Source organism: Leguminivora glycinivorella, chromosome Z (genome assembly GCF_023078275.1).
Source record: "Leguminivora glycinivorella isolate SPB_JAAS2020 chromosome Z, LegGlyc_1.1, whole genome shotgun sequence".
Classification (NCBI taxonomy): domain Eukaryota; kingdom Metazoa; phylum Arthropoda; class Insecta; order Lepidoptera; family Tortricidae; genus Leguminivora; species Leguminivora glycinivorella.
This window is the reverse complement of record NC_062998.1, coordinates 34,760,400-34,780,606: the sequence shown is the minus strand read 5'-3', so window position 1 is coordinate 34,780,606 and position 20,207 is coordinate 34,760,400. Positions and strand designations below refer to the sequence as shown.

Sequence of the window (20,207 nt, the reverse complement as noted above, 5' to 3'; positions counted from 1 at the left end):
TCAGAGTAAAAAAAAACTACGTAGTAACATCATTGAACAATAATTAGGTCAGCGCATTTAGCAGACGAGACGATAGGGCACTGAGCTCCAATCGTGTAGTTCAATGGGAGGTCAAATGATAAGATGAGCGCAAAGTTCCCTTTAAACGCTAGATGCCCCAGTGCTGTCTGGGCGACTAATAGTCAATGGGCGCCTTTAGGCGCAGTCGGCCCATTCAATGATGTGCTTAGGTAGGTACTTATTATTGAAAAAAAAAATCACACTGAAAATATATTTCTTTCTTTCGTATACCTTAATTACAATGATTCGTTAAACGTAATATAATATTGTCTTTAAAGAGTATTTATTTTATTCTACTAAACAATTATAGCGTTAAAATTGATCTTGTTATTCAATGGACTTCATTATATTATAACGTAGATAATTACACCAAAACAGCAAGAATAAACAATGTACGTATTTATAAGTATAGTATAGTAGTGTTGCATTTATTTTACATGGAATAATTCAAAAGATATTGCTTACACTGAATTGGTAGGTAGGTACAATCAAAGAGCTCAGAGAAAGCATCAAAACGAAACGAGTAATCATGTTTTCAATGTTATGAAAATAAAAAGGATAGGGACAAGGTCATATAAGGCAATCAGTTGTATATCTATTAGTTATTTATAGAGATTGAAGTGTTCGCATAAAATAAAAGCTAATAATATGAAGTGAAAAAGATTTTTATAATATATAATTTGTAAGGAACAAATCTATAACAAATCTATAAGTTTCTTAACACTTTCGCTACCAAGAACCCGACTGTCGGGCACACCGCTCGTAGAAGCGTAGCCGATTACATGGGTTTCCCCGTATGTAGCGAAAATGTCGTAGCGCCGCGTAGAGCCCGGTTTCGAAAGTGTTAATTACCTACTTTGCATCAAAAATGTACAAACATCGAGTTCAACCTAGATATAAGTAGGTATGTTTATGCGTACATAAATCGTAATTTATTTAACTACAGATAAGTACCACCTACATTACAATTGGACACCTTTAAATTGTTGTAAATTAATAGGTCAGCACACGAATAGTCGTTAAGAGGTATAGAGGGAAATGCTTTAAACACAATTTTAGGCCGCATAACTTTGTTTAGACTAGTAAGAAGCTAAACATCAAAAGTCCTTAGCCCTACCCCTCAAGCCGGCTGGAAGAGAGAGAAACGAATAAAAGCTGAATTAATTTGCTATGCGTTTCATTCAGTCATGTACGTGTTTGTTATCTTGTTTAGTTATTTATACATCCATATATCCGCTCTTAAATGTTTTTCAGTTGCTCTCAATTCGATATTTATTGATAATCTATGTAAAGCTGGTAGGTCATTTTTGGTATAATTTCCGTGTAAATATGGGGTGCTGAGTTCATTTCTGGTAGCACATTAACATCACTTCGAAGTAAAAACATTAAAAAAAAAAATATTTTTAGGGTTCCGTATTTTAGACCTCTTCACGCTTAAACCGTTGAGTCAATTTACTAGAAGTTTGACACAGGGATAGTTTAAGTCTCAGATTAGGACATACGATAGTTTTGATTGCTTAACTCATCCTTCAAGAGTTTAAAAAGTGGGGTGGAACTTTGTATGGAACATCAAAAAATTAAATAGTCGCTCAACCGATTTGTATATTTTCCCCTCACTAGCTCGGAAACACGTGTTTTGTCCTTCAATACCAGCGGGCAAAAACGCATTTTATCCACTAGTGGGTAAAGTAATTTGACCTTGAATAAACTCAAATTAACTGTTTTAAAATTGATAAAAGTAGGTGAATCTAGTAATAAAGATGATTTTTACCACCTGTGGAACTACTGGAAGCAGTGATAAACGCATCTTTTGCGTTGTAGTTTTCTCGCTATTAGTGAGGGGAAAAGTTTTGTGTTACACTCGGGTGCAAATGTATTTTACTTCTCGTGTGTTAAAAAACTCGCAAGTTCAGGATTCCATTCTCGAACCACTCGCTTCGCTCGTGATTCAACTATAGAATCCTTTCACTTGCTCGCTTTTCAATTCCACACTCGGCGTTAAAATACAACTTTGCCCCCTTGTATAACAAATAACTATAAGTGGTAAGCAACTTTGTTATAGTTTTAATTGATACCAAACAAGACTTAAAACCTAATTTCAAACAGTATTAACCTCAGATTTCGCCGGAACTGTATTACTGCGACTCCTTATTTCAAACCCTTCAAGTTTTTTGACATAAAAACGATCCTATGGTCTTGTGACAGTTGTGACTCAAACTCTCTATATACTAAATTTGAACGAATGATTCGGCTAAGCGGTTTGCGTGAACATGAGTTAGGTAAGAAAGGTTTTAGAAACGTTTTTCTTCCGATTAGTGTCAAACGTAATACCGTAAATGAATTTGGCACATTTATACGAAAACGATACCAAATACGACATGGTAGTTTTACTGATGTAGATTTCAAGATAAAGTTTTGATTCCCAAATAAATTTTCAAGAGCGGATATTTCGATAACCGTATCTTGTATCGAAAATCTTTATAGAAACAAACTTGCAGCAATTTTAATTAGCTTTTATTGTTTAATAGTCATCATGTCACTAGGATGCATACTTTTTGAGTTCGAGATATAAACAAAAATCCGAAGAAAGGGACCTTCCTATCCCTCTCTTCTCCCTACTTTAGGGGTACGGCCGGAAAATTTGGATATGTTAAAAGTCCTAATTAGACCAAACAAAGTTCCGACGTCAAAAATTTTGTTCCTCTCATTTTCCTCTACCTACAGCTTTTTATTGCTTGGTCTATAAGTTGAACAAAGTAAAAATATTTAAATCAGGAATATTTTTTAAATATAAAAGTTTTTCTAACCAGTCAATATGATTAATTCATATTATATATTACGCAAAAAAAAAAAAAACTCCTCAAAAACTCGTGGCACGCAAGATGAAAATAGAAAGCCCTGGAAAAACAACTTGCAAAGATACGGGAGATGGGAGTTGTATTTTAATCGAAGTTTTGTGGCAGTTTAATCTGTGTAAATTATACAATAAATTTTGGATCTGACCTGCCCCTCTAACACAACTTGCCATGTCGCGCGCGAGTCCATACTGAAAGTCGCGCTTGATGTATGGACTCGCGCGCGACAAGGCAAGTTGTGCTAAAGGGCAGCTGTCGTTATACCGTATCAATTGCATAAACATCACATCATAATTTCTTAATCATCTTGTATGTACATACTAGGTACCATTAGCCCCGTTTGGTTACAGACGTTACAGTATCTAAATAATAATATAACTGGACTTTGGCAACTCTACCTACCTAGCATATTCTGCAAAAAAATCTTTAACTTATTTACCTACTGTTGGCTATTTGCTCGTCAAAACGAATCGTAGGATTCTAAACTCTGATATGAATCCGAATCCGAATGAATGGAAACGTATCTGAGTAAAACTATTTCATAGTTAAAATAAGATTTAGGTATACAGTAAAATTAACTTCTACTAAATTCGTACAAGATAATAATAGTTAATTTTTGTACATGTGCTTTTTTTATGCAGAATAAGCCACCATCAAACTTTTGCAACATTTTAATATGCATTTTTATTAATTACTAGCTTTTGCTCGCGGCTTCGCTCGCGCTAAATTTAAAAATTGCGGAATGCTCCATACAAACTTCCACCCCCTCCCATTTTAGGGAAGTGGGGGGCAAAAAGTAGGCCTATGTCACTCCATCCCTTCAACTATCTCCACATAAAAAAACACGTGAATTAGTCCCTCCGTTTTGCCGTGAAAGACGGACAAACAAACAGACACACACTTTCACATTTATAATATTAGTATGGATTTACGGTGTTTGTGTGCTAAAATGTTTAAGGTAAATTGTAAATTATAGATGTGTGCCTTCATTGTTGCTAAAACATCTACCTACCTATTTGGTATAAGTTAATAATTATTAAATTACGATTACTTCGTCCCTTGGTTTAGTATCTTATATCTTTTTTAGGGTTCCGTAGTCAACTAGGAACCCTTATAGTTTCGCCATGTCTGTCTGTCCGTCCGTCCGTCCGTCCGTCCGCGGATAATCTCAGTAACCGTAAGCACTAGAAAGCTGAAATTTGGTACCAATACGTATATCAATCACGCCAACAAAGTGCAAAAATAAAAAATGGAAAAAAATGTTTTATTAGGGTACCCCCCCTACATGTAAAGTGGGGGCTGATATTTTTTTTCATTCCAACCCCAACGTGTGATATATTGTTGGATAGGTATTTAAAAATGAATAAGCGTTTACTCAGACCGTTTTTTGGTAATATTAATATTTTCGGAAATAATCGCTCCTAAAGGAAAAAAAAGTGCGTCCCCCCCCTCTAACTTTTGAACCATATGTTTAAAAAATATGAAAAAATCACAAAAGTAGAACTTTTTAAATACTTTCTAGGAAAATTGTTTTGAACTTGATAGGTTCAGTAGTTTTTGAGAAAAATACGAAAAACTACGGAACCCTACACTGAGCGTGGCCCGACACGCTCTTGGCCGGTTTTTAAAGTAAACATTTAATTTAGGACAGACAACAAGATCCACGAAGAAATAATTAATTATTCACAACTACTGAAAAAATAAATTATTGACTTTCTAAATTGATATGAAGGTGATATGATACGAGTATGCTATCTATAGCTAGTGAAATCTTTCCTAACTTGAGTTTTATGTTAAAATTCAGTTATTAGTATAATCTTAGCACATATTAAAGCCTATTTCGTTTAGGCGCGTATTTAAATGATTTTATGGAAAAAAAATGCATTGGTAACTACTTTCATTTAAGACACAAGGTTAGATGGGGTAAGATAAACACTGGGGAAAACTAATAATTTTGCGGAATCCCCTTACTGTTCCTCTACCCCGGATTAAAGAAACTAACGTTATTCTTACCCCAACTGGTATTAAATATAATTATAATATCGAACTAGTCCGAAACTCTCAGCATACGTCTTTCTTATTCTAATGATTTCGATCAACAACCAAAATTTACCCCGGCCGTTTATTATCACTTTTTAGTCTGAAAACTCTTTTTAACCGTTAATTAATTACATACAGTACAGCTATAATATCTTCTTAAGTTTAAATAAATGCTAAAATTTGAAATAAATTCTCCAAACTTACGTATTAAATTATCAATGTAAAATCCTGTAAAGTAGGTATCAAATACACTATGACAAGAGGTATTACCTCTGCGATATTTCAACAGCCTTGTTCAGTATAAGAGAGACGTCCATTGGAGGGAAGTTTTGAAGCAGCTTGACGTTCGAAGCAAAATCGCCGCTGAGCAAGTTGTCTTCCACGAGTCTGTAATCAATTTTACATTTAGTCTGTAATCAATTTTACATTTTAGCCATAAAAATATACGAATGAATGAATATTGTAATTAATGTTCTTTATGAGGACTACAATTTGTTATCTGTTGCGTCTTAATTTGTATTTACCTAAACCAAAAATAAATACTTACAAAATCATGGCACAGCATATGTATATCAGAAAATCAAATCTCATCGCATCTGCAAATAAGGAATCCCATAGCCTTTCTACGTCTGGCAAGGAAAACTCTTGAGAAAGTAGCAACGTTATCCACCTGAAAAAAAATGATTTAAAAATTAACCTACTGAAAACCACTCTACATTGTAGACTCCACTCTACGTTTAGGCGCGAAAACCACTCTACAATGTTATGAATAATACAATTGTTTCATTTTGTATCAATTCTCAGATCAGAGGCTAATATTGTTAGAAATGCCTTTGAATTCGACTTAAAAACATTAAAGGTGGATAAAATTTGTCTTGAATTTGACACCAAAAGTGTCTATCTATACTATACATATACCCCCTTACTAATAAACATACTCTAAAGTAGTCAAGCCGATAAAGTTCGTTTGTCCTTTTCTATCCCACCAATACGTCGGAAAGGGACAAACGAACTTTATCGGCTTGATAACTTTAGAGTACGTTTATGAATAAGGGGGTTAGTATCTAAGTAATTTACCTGAAGCTATAGTATTGGGGTTTAAGCTCCTGAACTTCCATTCGATTCCAAACCTGGGGTCCATTTTTCTTCACACAGTCACAGAGCCGGTTCATCATGTAGTTAATACCACTTTCAGTCTCATCGAGGGTGCGAATGAAGAAATCACGAATTTCGGACATCAAATTGGTAAAGCAAAAGAAGCAGTCTGCCTCGGCATGTTCTGAAAAATAGCCAAATAATCACGAACTCGTTCCAGAGAATTGCAATAAAAGACGAGAGAAAAATACACGCTATTGAAGAAATCCTTTTTATTGACATTTATGGCCAGAATAGGTGTGCATAGCTAATAACGCAATGTATAGCTACAGTACACGTAAACAGGGGTCACTCTGAAACGCGAAAACCGAAGTTCGCAATTTGCTTACTCTTAGCTTAGTAGTAGGTATGTGTTAATAGAAGTAGCTACTGCTACTTGAGCTTGATCGAAAGTTTGTAAATTACGAGTGTCAAACTTACAAACTTCGGTATTGCTGTATTCTCCCTTCATTGACATTGTTTAGAGTACTCACGTCGGTATTCAGAGTTGGGGTCGGTGGCGAAGGTGTGGTAGATCGGGCCAATGATCTCGTTCATGCCCTGCACGTAGCCCTGGCCCGGGTTGAGCTTGGCGTAGAGGAACAGCATGCGCTCCACCACTTCCCAGTGCGCCTCGCAGCCCTCGTTCAGCGGCTCGTAGTCGCCGGACGGCTGGCTGTCTGACCGTCGGATCTCGTTGCTTAGCTGTCGAGTAACACAAGAAGACTTTAAGATTAATATTATATTTGCTGAGATGATTTGTCTGAAAATGTTTTTTTTTGGCATAGTATACAATAAGCTAGTCTATGGCAGCCATTCTCAAAGTGTGCTCCGCGGACCCCTAGGGCTCCGCAAAGCCTCTCTGGGAGCTCCGTGTGAATTTTGGGTTCATTTAATAAGCAATCATGATAGTAAAATCTAATCACTAGATTCTAATGTGAGGTATTACATGGAACTGTTTTTTATTTTTTAACAATTGGTTAATATTTGGTTTTATGGAAGAGAGTTGAAGTTGCATATGCATATCAGGTACCCAAAATTCACACGGAGCTCCCAGAGAGGCTTTGCGGAGCCCTAGGGGTCCGCGGAGCACACTTTGAGAATGGCTGCCATAGACTAGCCATAGCTGGGCATTAACTCGTTAATCCGTTAATCGTTAATTAACGAAGTTAACATTTCGATTAATGGATTAACTTTTAAGTTAACTTGAAAAAATGTTAACGGACTCGTTAACTTCCGTTAAATTTCTCCGAGTCCGTTAATCGTTAATCTAGTAGGGCACAGGCGCCATCTGCGCTGCGAAAAACACGTTCTGAACGCTACTATAAAAGCCCGAAGTACGGCAAATCCTATGATTTGCCGGTAAATCCTAGGTTTTACCGATGTCGATTGCTAAAAGTCCGAAATATTACCTAAAAAAGTATTCTCACATGGATTTGCTTTTACTAACTTTGATTCGGTGAATCCTAAGCCTTACCATGGCGACTGTTGTAGTGATAGGGCAGCAAATTCGAGCCCTATTTACGACCACATTCGCTTCCCTAGCCTCTACCGCCCAAAGTGCCACAACAGTCCCGTCACAGCCAGCATCTCTCCTGACACAGCTCTTGGCAGTAGCTCAGGCGATCACTGCCTTCCACGTGCAGCCTAGAGTTCAATAGGCTAGCTGTACTTCGGCCTTTTACAGAAATATAATACGTTATAGTGGATACTGATGCAACTAAATATTTAAAGAAAAGTTAATTTTTTTTTCACGTGTTAACGGATTAACGATTAACTTTAACTTACGTTAAATTTGTCGAAATGTATCGCTTTAACGATTAACGAAGTTAACTTTTTTAGTAACGGATTAGCGATTAACGAAGTTAACTATTTGATTAACGGTGCCCAGCTATGAGACTAGCTTATTGATTATAAAGATTGCAATAAAAAAAAAATTAAGGGTTCCGTCAGATGTTTTACTTTCTAAAAGGGTTCCATGGGAAAATAAGTTTGAGAACCGCTGGTCTATGGTATAGTGCAACAATAGTAGTAGTGTTGCACTTTTTTGCCAGGATGAATATGTTAAACAGATTTAACATACGTACCACTAGTACAGTCAAGTGTAAAAATATGCATGTACACATCTTACTCAAAAATATGTCCCATAGCATCTTAGCCCAGTGTAATAAGACCGTAGTACAATTATTTATAAGAATGTTTTTTTCTGATATGTATATTTGCACTTGACAGTACCAACACTAAATAAGAAAGAAATAGATTTAGGAAATAAAATTCAGTTTATTTTTCCTGCCATTCATAGTGCTACAAATTATGAAGAAATGTATTCACAAGACAGAAGATACACATTAATTCTTACCTTAGCCACCCCCAGGCCTCTCCTCTCAAGAGTAGAGTACCTCAGCATGGACTGTTCTACTCTTTTATGCAGTCTTTTCACTCCATTGCTGTTTACAATCTGCAATATTTAAAGTTGGGTCAAATCTGTAATTTAAGCTTATAATAAAATTAAACATTGTAGGAATATTTAAAGTAAAATTCATGATAAAAATATTCTAGTCCTAAAACTATTCTTTGTTAAGTTATACATGCCTCTGGACATGGAAATTCAGTAGCCGATTGGAAGAATGATATGTCAGGACATAAACGACGGACATCCTTATCAATTTGTAACAAGACTTCATTGTCTCTGAAGTAGGTACTCCAGGAGCTATCTGGACTCATGTTCAAGGGATGGTCACTGGGGCCTCCTGGTGATACTATGATCTCATCTGAAAATATTAAATAACATTGAATTTGTTTCTAAATTCAGTTACAAGCACAAAGTTACAAGCACAATAAACTTACTTATGTATTGGTTATACAGCTGCCGTTTATTAGTTAGAATTGTTTCTCTAACATTTTTTTCTTGTGGTACATAATGTAGTAATATCTTCCACACCAGGGACCGTAATCCTTTGTCATCGGGTATTCCTAGCAAACAGAAAATATAATAGATTGTTTGCTTAAATAACAAGGGTGAGTGTAACCTTTAACATTTTTTTTAATAAGATTTAGTAGGAAATAATTTTAGTCTTAACAGTTAAATAGATATTTTTACCATTGAAAGCTAGTTTTCTAAGGGAATTGATATCAATCACTTCATTCTCCAATATCTCTTCAAAAAGTTTAATCCTGTAACAATTAAGAAAATTAGAAAGTAACAGTCCTAACATTATATTTATAAAAACAGGTAGGTGGATCCAATATTTTTTTCCTCGTAGGTACATTAATTAACTGCAGGAATTATTGCTATGGTTCTTACGCCCTTCAAAGCGTCAATTTTTTTTAAGAAACTATTTGGAACCAAAAGAGGCTATTAATTAAAAAGTAATCAAAGTAAGTAAGTAGTACGCCCTTTTAAATCGCGATAACAAGACAAGTGAACAATCAAAATAATGTACCTAATTATGAATATTATCATATAGAATATGCGAATGAGTAACACAGAAATATATTTGTCTAATTACCTTGCTTTGTGTAAACTCATTATAGAAAATAAGGAGCTATAATTTCCTAAAAACTTAATAATATCTTGTTTCACTTTACAACTCAGTTGCCGACTTTGACGACTTTCCTTTCGAACTGTCAAGTAAATGTTGCTAGTTGTAGATGTGTTTTTATTTATAAAGTTGCCAGCTGCCCCACCTCCAGTATCAAAGCTTCCGGCCAAACCAAGGGCTCCACCTCATAATGCAATACGTAATTTTCTACTCCATGTCGTTGGCAAAGAAGTATGCGGCTCGCATGAAGGTAATTAGTTATCGTAGCCTATGAACCTAGAGTTGTTACATATGCACCTCCAGAGATGTTACATTCTCGTCTTGATTTAGGCCGTAGTACCAGAGTTTTATTTACTTTAGACTTTTTTATACTTATTAATTTTTTCTTTCTTATATTTATTGTGTTACGGTCACTAACTACGTAGCTACTATACATAAGTATTAGGTACTTATATAAAATGTATATCTTATAATTTTTACTGCCTGGCAGAAAATAGTAGAAAATATAAATAGCACCGTCTATATAAACCGTTTTGCATGTGGCAAATATTTCGACGATTTTCTATAAGAGTTGCTAAGATAAAAAAACTGTTTCTACTCTTTTTTACCAAACTCAAAGACCTTTACAGGGCACAGCGCAATCACATTTTTTTCCATACTAAATTGAACCTTATCACTGAGACAGAAAGGTGATCGTATCAAACTAGCGAAAACGGTCCACATGAGAGGGCATTCATGGGCCGGTGTCCCTCTCGCACGTGTGGCCAGTGTTAATGAGGTTACCATAGTAGTAGTATTTTTATCTGTATATTACCTGATTTTATAACTTCTTATATTATTTTAGTGTTATAATCAAACTAGGGTTTCGATATATGTATTTTAAAGAATTGGCAAATAATTGTAATGTAATTATTTTGATGCCAATAAATCAAAGATTTGTATAATTAAAAAATACCTTCAATTGGGTATTTAGTATTAGTAGATTTAGTAGTAACTAAATTGACTGGTATCCCCAATTTATGACAGTGATGACGTAACTGAATAATGTTGACATTGTCATGTTCGAGAGGGACACCAGCCCAAACAATGCCCTCTCATGTGGACTCACTTTTTGACCTAACTACTCATTCTGGCTTAACTATAATTCTGTGGCCAAACTGTACCTACCTACAGACTGGCAAAAAACTGTAGAAAATAATAGAGGCGCCACCATCTATGTAAACCGTTTTGCATATGGCAACTATTGTGACACTTTTGTACGAGAACAGTAAGTGTTGCTATGATAAAAAAATTGTTCAATTTCTACTCTTTGTTGCCAAGCTATAGCTAGTGGTTCGAAAAAACCTACAGCTCTGTCCTCAATTTTATTTGGCCGCTGTACACATATGGCCAACGGTTCCACCAGCCCTTTGTGAAACCCCTTGGCCAAGATAAGAGCCGCTGTTTACACATTGGCGAACCAATCACTTGGCATTGGCTCTTCATGAAAGATGGACGTGGAATGGAAAAATCTAGGAAATTCTAGGTCATAAACGTTGTCAGAAAAAAAATTATTAAAAAATAATAACCCCGTAGTAAAATAAAATTATTTGCAATATTAACAATTTTTTGAATATTCTGATAAGAACATTTATCTTTTTTAGGAAATATATTAAACATTTGCAAGGTTATTTTATTTCCTAAAATCTACACTATTATTGGCATAGATAAACTTATTATTTTCGTAAATATATCACTACTGTCCTCTCTGACGGCTGACGACCAACTGAATGAAGCGCCAACGTGTAAACGCAGTTGGCCATTGGCGCCAAGATCCTTTGATGTGTGGACAAAAAACCGACACCAATCGGTTGGCCGGCAAGCGCAAGCGCCAACTGCCAACTTACGGCCAAGTAGCCCTCTACACGCTTGGCCAAGGGGGTTGGTGAAACCGTTGGCCATATGTGTACAGGGGCCAATACAATTAGACAATTACTGATAATGTAACACTTGTGATATATTAAGTATATTAATAAGGTGTTAATAAGGGACCAGATTTTTACTATTTTAGCTACGAAACTCAAAAAGAAATAGGTATATTTAGCTCACCGTCGTGATATTAACATCTTGGGGACAACGTTCTTTAACATGCTTCCAGATGATAAAATACACGGCGTACTTACCTTGAAAAAATTAAATATAATTCAGTTCCGATACGAAATTAAGGTAAAATTTAATAGTCTCTCAGTCTGTACTTTGAAAAAGGAGCAATATTCCCTATTTCCCAATAGGGAAATTTGCTCTTTTTTCAAATGACAAACTTGTTTGACTGGCTAAAAATCAGCGCTGGTAGGTAATGAGGGTAATAAGGTGCTGGCCACAACTGGTACATTAGTAAACTTAAACTACTACTTAAACCTAAAATGATGATGAAACTACAGCGCAGAGGCGTTTGTATAGTGACTTAATTATATTTACGCAGAATATTTTGTATATTAAAAAACCTTAGGAAACGAAATAGACAAAAATAAATATCTAATTAGGTACCTACGTTGGGACGACTACGCTGAAAAGTTGTAGGTACCTATAGGCTATATAGATAGTGTAGGTGCCCACACTTCTGTTGTTAATGCTCTTCATTATGCAGTCGCATAAACTACTACTTATTGGAGGTGACGAAACGTGTTATATCCGAATGGGCTTTTTATGAATTTGAACCACATTATTCGGAAGATGGTACAGTTGTATTTTAAACGGGTTGACCTTTAATTACTCGTAAAGGCATTTTTGGTGAGTAACTGCACAAAAGAAACAAAACAATACCATTCATTTAGCAAGTTGGGACCGACCCGTAATGATCATTTCAGAAAATTCATACTAATATCAAAAATATTTAATGCAGCTGCTTAGCTTGCTTGACCTAGCTGGTAATTAGTTTCACAAAGTAAGATCTCCCAGCTTAGACAAAGTCACATGAACTTCGAATAAAACCAAAGACGATAGGACGAATACGTAACGAAAGAGCAGAGTACGAAGAAGACAAACAATTAATATGATCAAAGACAAAGACGAAAGTGACGACTGAAGCTAGCGCTTGACTAAAGTCAAAAAAACGATAGGGGTATCCAAGACTATACCGCCACGGAGTGACATTGATTTGCAACTTGTATAATGTATAGAACTCATTGAAGTATAATGTACTACGTACGTAGTAGTAATAGCTCAATGGTCTAACTCCGAAGAATCAAAACAAATTTGGAAAGAAATATGTGTCTGCGGCCGGGAAATGTTCTACTTTCTTGCTTGCCATAAGCACGTTTTGATCAGTTATTCGTATAAAGATACAAGCAAATATCATCCTTTTGATAAGCAACAATATGTAGTAAGCAACAATATCATATAGTTACCTTTAAATAAGACTGCGTAATAATTACCTCGCTAATTTAATCACTTTTCACAATGGTAATCAAATCTCCAGCGCTGATAGGTAGAATAAAGAATGCAGCAGTACCTTTTCCTATGCTATTGTCTACATCGCATTTGGGATTATGAAAATAAGTCATATATTGTCCAAAAGCAATGATGGCACAAATGATATTTAATGTGATGCCAACAACAAGAAGAATTATCGTAGTGAACCTGTCACTAGATATGAACAGTCCTCCTTCCAAAAGAAGACCTAAACTGACCAAGGTGTATGTACCGTAGCTGGCAGTGAATGTAAAATTTAATGAATAATTGTTCCAGGGACACTCGGATTGGAGAAAAAATGCTACAAGCATTATTATCATAGCCAGTGAACGAAGACACATACGTAAGAGATAAAATGACATTGCATGGTAATTTAGAATTTATACACAAGTAGATAATTAACACCGAAAGGATATATTTGTGGAATGTGATTTATATTCGTAAATAAATAAACACAGGTGGGTACTTACTTATCCGTCACTTTGATGAGTTCATGACAGATTAATCATGATTTTCATAAAAGGTTGTTTCAAGCCATAAACCGCAAATACCTCAACTTTTACTTATTTTCTTATAAAATTAATATTCTCGTAGATAGGTATAAAGAATAATAGAAACTCAAGCACATTTACAATAGATTGTTCTATAGTATCACAGATGTCCTCCATTCACCCAACAATTTTATTTTGGGTGACCAGCAGGACGGCGTTCAATCGGTTTTTCCAAGTAGGCCCTTTGACTGCCTGATCTTCACCCATTGATAGAGTGGTGGTAGACCTCCGTGAGATCGGCGTCGGCAAAAGCCGGCGCTATACCTCTCAAGACCGAGTAAAGTGGCGTGCTTTTGTGTATACATGTATAGGAGTTGGTTCTCTGAACTCATTTTGGGTTATCGCGCCAACTAAGTAATGTAAGTATCACAGATGTACCTACTGTACTTAGCCACGTCCTGTATCCGTCATCAGAGCAGCTGTACGGTAGGTACCATAACATAAGATTGCAAAATGTAGATATATGTATGCAAAGAGGTAACCGGATCACTGGAAGCTCTGCTTGAGGGCCTAGGTCAGAGTAGAATAGAAAATATAATTGTCTTTGGCGATTAAATTTGACTATTTCTGTCACTATGTAGTTTCAAAGCATTTTCAAAGAGAATAAATTATGATTATTTAATGATCTGGCAGATGCTTTGTTTATGTTTTATGTCTATTTTAAAAGTGTGAAATGCGTGTTACGTTGTTTATTTTGGAGTATTTTATTTTAGGGATCGCATTTGGAGATATTGTGAATAAAACTAAAGCCATAGACTACTGTGCCCATCCTCATTGTTCGATGAGAAACCAGCACACGATGTGTGTCGCAACGCGGAAAGTGAGCGGGCGGCTGTACGCGTCCGGCATGACGACTTGGATGCGCTACCAGCTGCTGCTGCTGCACAACCGGCACCGCGACAACGTGGCCATGGGCCTCGACCCCGGCCAGCCCCCCGCCGCCAACATGCGCAAGATGTACTGGGACTACGAGCTCGAGGAGATGGCCGAGCTCTGGGCGAGGCAGTGCCAGAAGAGACACGACGAATGTAGAAATACTTTCCGATTTAATGTTCTTCAAAACATGGATGTCAGGCCTGTCGTCGCTAAGATGACACAAGCACAGCTGCTAGCGGATGCAGTTGACGCTTGGTTTTCTGGTTCGAGGGTTTTACCTCAAGAAAATATTTGGTCCTTCAAACTTACCAACTGTAGTGCGTCAGGTGGATGCAACTCCCATTGGTATTCGGCCGCGGCATGGGCGTCTACGTGGCGCGTAGGTTGTTCCCAAGCACTCTGCACATTAAGAGCGCGCTCTTGTGCCGTTTTTCGGAAACGTCGACGTAGCGACACAAGGTTTCAGCAATCTTCTGAGAATGTTACTCGCACAACTCTAAGGGAAAATTTATTACGCAGAACAAAGTATATGACAGAGGCGTCGGAGAGTAAACAAGATTTTAACGACTTTTCCACTATGTCAAGTACGGCGGTACCCCCGCTGCATCGGGGCGTTCTCGAATTCACTAGGAGAGTTTTAGGAGAGCCTAAAATTATGGCATATACATTTTGTAACTACGGTCCGGCTGGGAATATTGAGGGCTTTCCGATTTACATGAGCGGCAAGCCCTGCAGCCGCTGCCCGCCCGGCACGCGCTGCGGCGACCGCACGCACCGCGCGCTCTGCACCGTCCAGAACGATCCCGACATATGACACCTGTCGTATCTTAGCTCACCACTCACCACACCTGCTCCCGTTCAAATCTGCCCAATAACTCACCAAAATAATAATGTCCAAAAATATATGGGCAAAGGATGCCATAAACAGATATGGGAAAGCACTGAACTTCTAAACATTTATTAACCTATCGTTTGCTATGCCACTAGTATAAATATGTTTTTACAGTCAACATTGCATAATTTTATTTGTTATGATTTGTCTCATTATATGTTATTATTATTTAATTTGATTATGAAAGCGCAGTCAGGAGCTATAGGTAGGTATACATACCTATTATAATATACCAGTTTATATATTTTTTTTATTTCAGTACGTATATGGTGTTTTTTCCCGCACTAGTACGCAAAGTAGGTACTTAGTACATTTCTTTTAGGTCGAAACCTCAAAAGGGCTTTCAGTACCTACCTACTGAAAAAATGTCGTATGATACCCGTGCGAAGAGGGAATTTGGACTTCGTGTCGATTTATAACACTTCCTTCTATCGAGCTTAACTTGTAGGTACGAGTACATACCAAAACGATTTTGTATATTTTTTTTGGTGAGGTGAGGAAAAACAATAATTTCAAAGGAAAATGTAAAAAATACACACCCTCCTTTATCTTCGTTTACCGATCAAAAATTATGATTTTTAGGGTTCCGTACCAAAAAGGTACAAAAGGAACCCTTATGGCGACTCTCTGTCCGTCTGTCTGTCACATTTCTAAATATCTCGAGAACTACTTATGCTACCAATTTGAAATTTGGAACAGTTATGAGCATTTTTAACCTCTACCAAAGAGCATTGAATCACTACGTTACCTCTACAAGCTGAAACTATTATTTTTAAAAATATATTAATATTAATTACAGAAAATGGCCAAAATGGAAGGGGGGCAAACTTTAAATGTCTAATGTTTTGTTGTGAAAAAAAAAAATTATCAGAAAAATTATGTTTTTTTTACAAAATATTGGTTTTATGCTAAATTTTACAGGAAAAATAAAATCGTGTCTGTACCTTGGAAACTTTTTTTTTATTAACAAAAAACTTTTCAGATTTTAACTTTCAACTTAACCACCCTTGCGGATTATATCGAACTTCAAACTAATACGACATTATACGTAAAAAAATCTCTTTCAAATAAAGAAAAAACTGTCCAAATCGGTTAACTTTATAAAGAACTAGCTTTTGCCCGCGGCTTCGCACGCGTTTTGCGGATGTTTATCCTACTTCTCGCACTTGGCCGGTTTTTTACACTGGCCAGAGAGTTGAACTTGAGCGAATGTTGACTTTGCGCAACCGATAATGCTAGCACCGGCTCATAATTCAGGTCAAGAGGGTAGTTATCTGCATAAATCTGTATAATATACACTATCGTAGTAGCGAATGTGTTGTTAAAGCGCAACTCTTTTAAAAACCAGTATAAGAGATCACCAGTTGTTATACGGAAGTTTAGCGCTGGTGTTATTGGGCATGCTTTGCATTAGTGTGTAAGTAATAGGATGGATGGCTATGAGTACACCTTAGGAAGACTTCAAAGCAAAACTATATCTGCAGTAAAACGGCAGCACCCACGCCACGCCTCACCAGTTATTTAAAAAAATAGGTATCTAAAATAAAGTATTCTCTTCCACTTGATAATTATGAGTTTTTTTAATATTAAGTCGTGACAAACAATCATAATGGTCCACTTGATGGCGAGCAGTTACTGTAGCCTATATGGACGAAGGCAGTTCTAGTTCTAAACTTAAAAGTAGCATTAAAAAGTAAACCTCATTTTAAGACTAGCCCGGATTGGTTAATAAAAGGGTGCAAGTGGTGCAACTACTCAACTTATGCTCAACTTACCTGTTTGACAGCGGCTGCCAGGTATTAGGGACCAAATAATTTTTAAGAAAAAAAAACCGCCTTCCTTTGGGGTTCTGGTGATAAATACTTTCAAATGTTGGATTATGTTATCAATTCGTCTGTATATTTTTTAATGTTTGTTATTCGATATCTCCGTCATTTCTGAACCAATTTTGAAATCTGGATGATTCTGAAGTACTTACAGATGAGAATGATTATCAGAACGGAACTATAACCAGGGGCGGCTCACTCTTCATCAGCAGTTCCACTGCACCAAATGTCACTGTTCTGGACGTAAGTGCATGCTGTTCTTATAAAAATACCAAAGTCACTATAAGTGTGCCGTTCAGATTTGAGGAGTTCCGTTCTGACTTCTGACCATCATCAGCAGTTCCACTGCACCAAATGTCACTGTTCTGGACGTAAGTGCATGCTGTTCTTATAAAAATACCAAAGTCACTATAAGTGTGCCGTTCAGATTTGAGGAGTTCCATTCTGACCATCATCAGGAGTTCCACTGCACCAAATGTCACTGTTCCGTACGTAAATGCATGCTGTTCCTTTAAAAACACAAAAATCACCATATGTATGCCTTTCAGATTTGAGGAGTTCCCTCGATTTCTCCAGGATCCCATCATCAGAACTGGGTTCTGAGAAAAATGGGACCAATCTGTATGCATATACATTCAATCAACAAAAAAAAATTTCAAAATCGGTCCAGTAACGACGGAGATATCGAGGAACAAACATTAAAAAAAATAAAATAAAAAAAAACATACAGACGAATTGAAAACCCCTTCCTTTGAGATTTGGAAGGCGGTTAAAAAAGGTAAGCAACTGAGGTGCTGCATATTGTGTATAGAGTACACTTTATATGTATTTCACCGACGTGTATAGATATACTAGTATTTTACTAATCGATGACCAGCTTGACCGTGCAGGATTGTCACTACCATCTTGAAGCATTGTGCTGAGGTTGGGCCAAAGTAAGTATACCAATTTCGGCTATTGTTCAAAAAAATATATTTTTTTTGTGTTTTCGACCTGACACCTATATAAAGTTCAATCTAACGATAAGCACTTGTGAAAGAATGGAGTGTTTATTTATATTTTTTGAAAGAATTTTTTATAAATTTATATTTTGATTATGTTTTTATTTCCGCTACCCAACGGTTGACTGGTAGAGATCGCTCTTTAGCGATAAGACCGCCTGTTGTCTGCCTCTATTTATAATTATTTGTTTTGTCTCCACTGTATCTTTTGCTGAGGTGTGCCAATAAAGAGTATCCTATTTATCTATCTATCTATCTATGTATTGCAGTTTGGAGTGAGCAGCATCTTCAGCCGTGACGCCGAGCTGTCAGGAGTGTCTTCAGCGGAGGGACTCTTCGTGCAGGAGTTGGTGCAACACGACGCGGTTCGCGTCGACAACACCGACACGTCTGCGACACAACTCTCAGGTACTTGTTACATCGTACTTGCCTAGACGTCTAGTTGGAAAGTAATGGCAAATGTATGAAGAGATCACCCGATATTGTAGGGCATTTTCGCGAAAAAAGTAAAAAATGTTTTTTTTTTCCGAAATAGGTAAATATAATGTTTTTCTTACGCAGAATCACAAGCCCTTTTCACAAGTCCTATTCGTTACTATTTTTCAAACCCAGCGGTTATAAAGTGGAAAGTATGCAAAATAATAGAACATTTTGAGACTACTTTTTTGTCTCTCGTTTTTTTTTATCCTAGATCGAAAGGGCTCGTGATTCTGAGTAGGAAAAACATAAAATGTACCTACCTTAAAAAATTTTTTGTTTGGTGATTCTTCTCGCGAAAATGCCCAGAAAGTACTAGAAACATCAGTGCACTAACTTTTTTTTCGCACCATTTTCTCTATTGTGTCATACAGTAAATTTCCAAGCTTACTACTTATAGTCAATGTTTGAAGGATTATACAAAAAAAAAGTTCATAATTAAGCGTTTAATTTACAGCATCCAACGCGGTTCAAGAGTCCCTCAAGAACATCCCATTGTCCAGCATCAAAGAGCCCCGCCGCTTCAGCGTAGACCGACCGTTCATGTTCTTCATCATCGACCGCCTCGACAACTTGGTCGTCATCGCTGGAAAAGTCATTGACCCAGAAGCACCAACGCCGTTCGAAATTTAAACAACTTATATTATTTTAAGAAACAAAAGACTTAATTTTTTATGACTATTTTCAAGTTCGATTCAGGAGTAAGCCGTTAGTCAATTGTTTGTTTATAAAACCTTTTTCTCTATTTGGAACATGATTATGTTTCGCTGTGAATTTAATGTACTGTAATTGTCTTTAATTTTAAATCTACAACAAAGCAAACCAGAAGCATTTGATAATTGAAAGTACACAGCGTAGGTTTAAGTAATTAGATTAAGATTAAGATTATTTATTTTAGTGGCAGTTGTGATCGTGATTAAGATTATATTTATTTTTATTGAAATACAGTTTAGTTTTTATGCGCCTAACTACCCGTCCCAGTTTTTAATAAAAATAAATACCTTATTCAACAAACAGAGCTTTAAATGGCATCATACATTATTATATATTCTTATTTATTTTAGATAATTATATTAGCAAGAATTTTGTTTGCATATTTTCATTGGATTATGACATTTATGACTTATAAACATTCATTTTTTATTACTTAGGTACTTATACTTATATTTGTATTCCATGTGTTAGAACTAGAACCATGTTACATAAAATAAAATACATACATACATACATCATGGACCTAATATTATACGGACGTAACGCTCAATACTAAAAAAACTGTGATTCATTCATTGAACTACTATGTACTACGTACTAGAAATGACAACTCGAACATATTCTGTGCGCCGACCGGCAGCGGCGGCAGCGCGAGGCGCATGCGCGTGAAGCGAACCGTGTCATAGAGTAAGACTTGACCACCTAGACGCGACACTTTTAGTGTAGACCTTTGTTTTATACTTTGTGTGTGAAATACTAAGTAGTTTACTTTTAGCACTATTATACATT

General features: G+C 36.4%; 3 protein-coding genes across 3 annotated transcripts; 2 read left to right on the top strand and 1 right to left on the bottom strand.

Annotated features, from left to right (window-relative positions):
* Positions 1 to 4,443: 4,443 nt before the first annotated feature.
* On the bottom strand, positions 4,444 to 9,701 carry LOC125241216 (TBC1 domain family member 13). The gene is made up of 9 exons (XM_048149582.1): positions 9,599 to 9,701; positions 9,190 to 9,263; positions 8,937 to 9,062; positions 8,682 to 8,860; positions 8,449 to 8,547; positions 6,584 to 6,794; positions 6,033 to 6,234; positions 5,503 to 5,625; positions 4,444 to 5,342 (listed from the first exon to the last, which is right to left on the bottom strand). The coding sequence occupies exons 1-9, from the start codon at positions 9,616 to 9,618 to the stop codon at positions 5,222 to 5,224; spliced, it is 1,155 nt and encodes a 384-aa protein (XP_048005539.1). The 5' UTR covers positions 9,619 to 9,701; the 3' UTR covers positions 4,444 to 5,221.
* A 3,679-nt stretch (positions 9,702 to 13,380) lies between these two features.
* Positions 13,381 to 15,370, top strand: LOC125241918 (CRISP/Allergen/PR-1-like). Its single transcript, XM_048150630.1, has 2 exons — positions 13,381 to 13,424; positions 14,346 to 15,370. The coding sequence occupies exon 2, from the start codon at positions 14,414 to 14,416 to the stop codon at positions 15,320 to 15,322; it is 909 nt and encodes a 302-aa protein (XP_048006587.1). The 5' UTR covers positions 13,381 to 13,424; positions 14,346 to 14,413; the 3' UTR covers positions 15,323 to 15,370.
* Positions 15,371 to 16,829: 1,459 nt separating this feature from the next.
* LOC125240469 (plasma serine protease inhibitor-like) lies at positions 16,830 to 19,337 on the top strand. Its single transcript, XM_048148362.1, has 3 exons — positions 16,830 to 16,883; positions 18,497 to 18,635; positions 19,162 to 19,337. The coding sequence occupies exons 1-3, from the start codon at positions 16,830 to 16,832 to the stop codon at positions 19,335 to 19,337; spliced, it is 369 nt and encodes a 122-aa protein (XP_048004319.1).
* Positions 19,338 to 20,207: the final 870 nt, after the last annotated feature.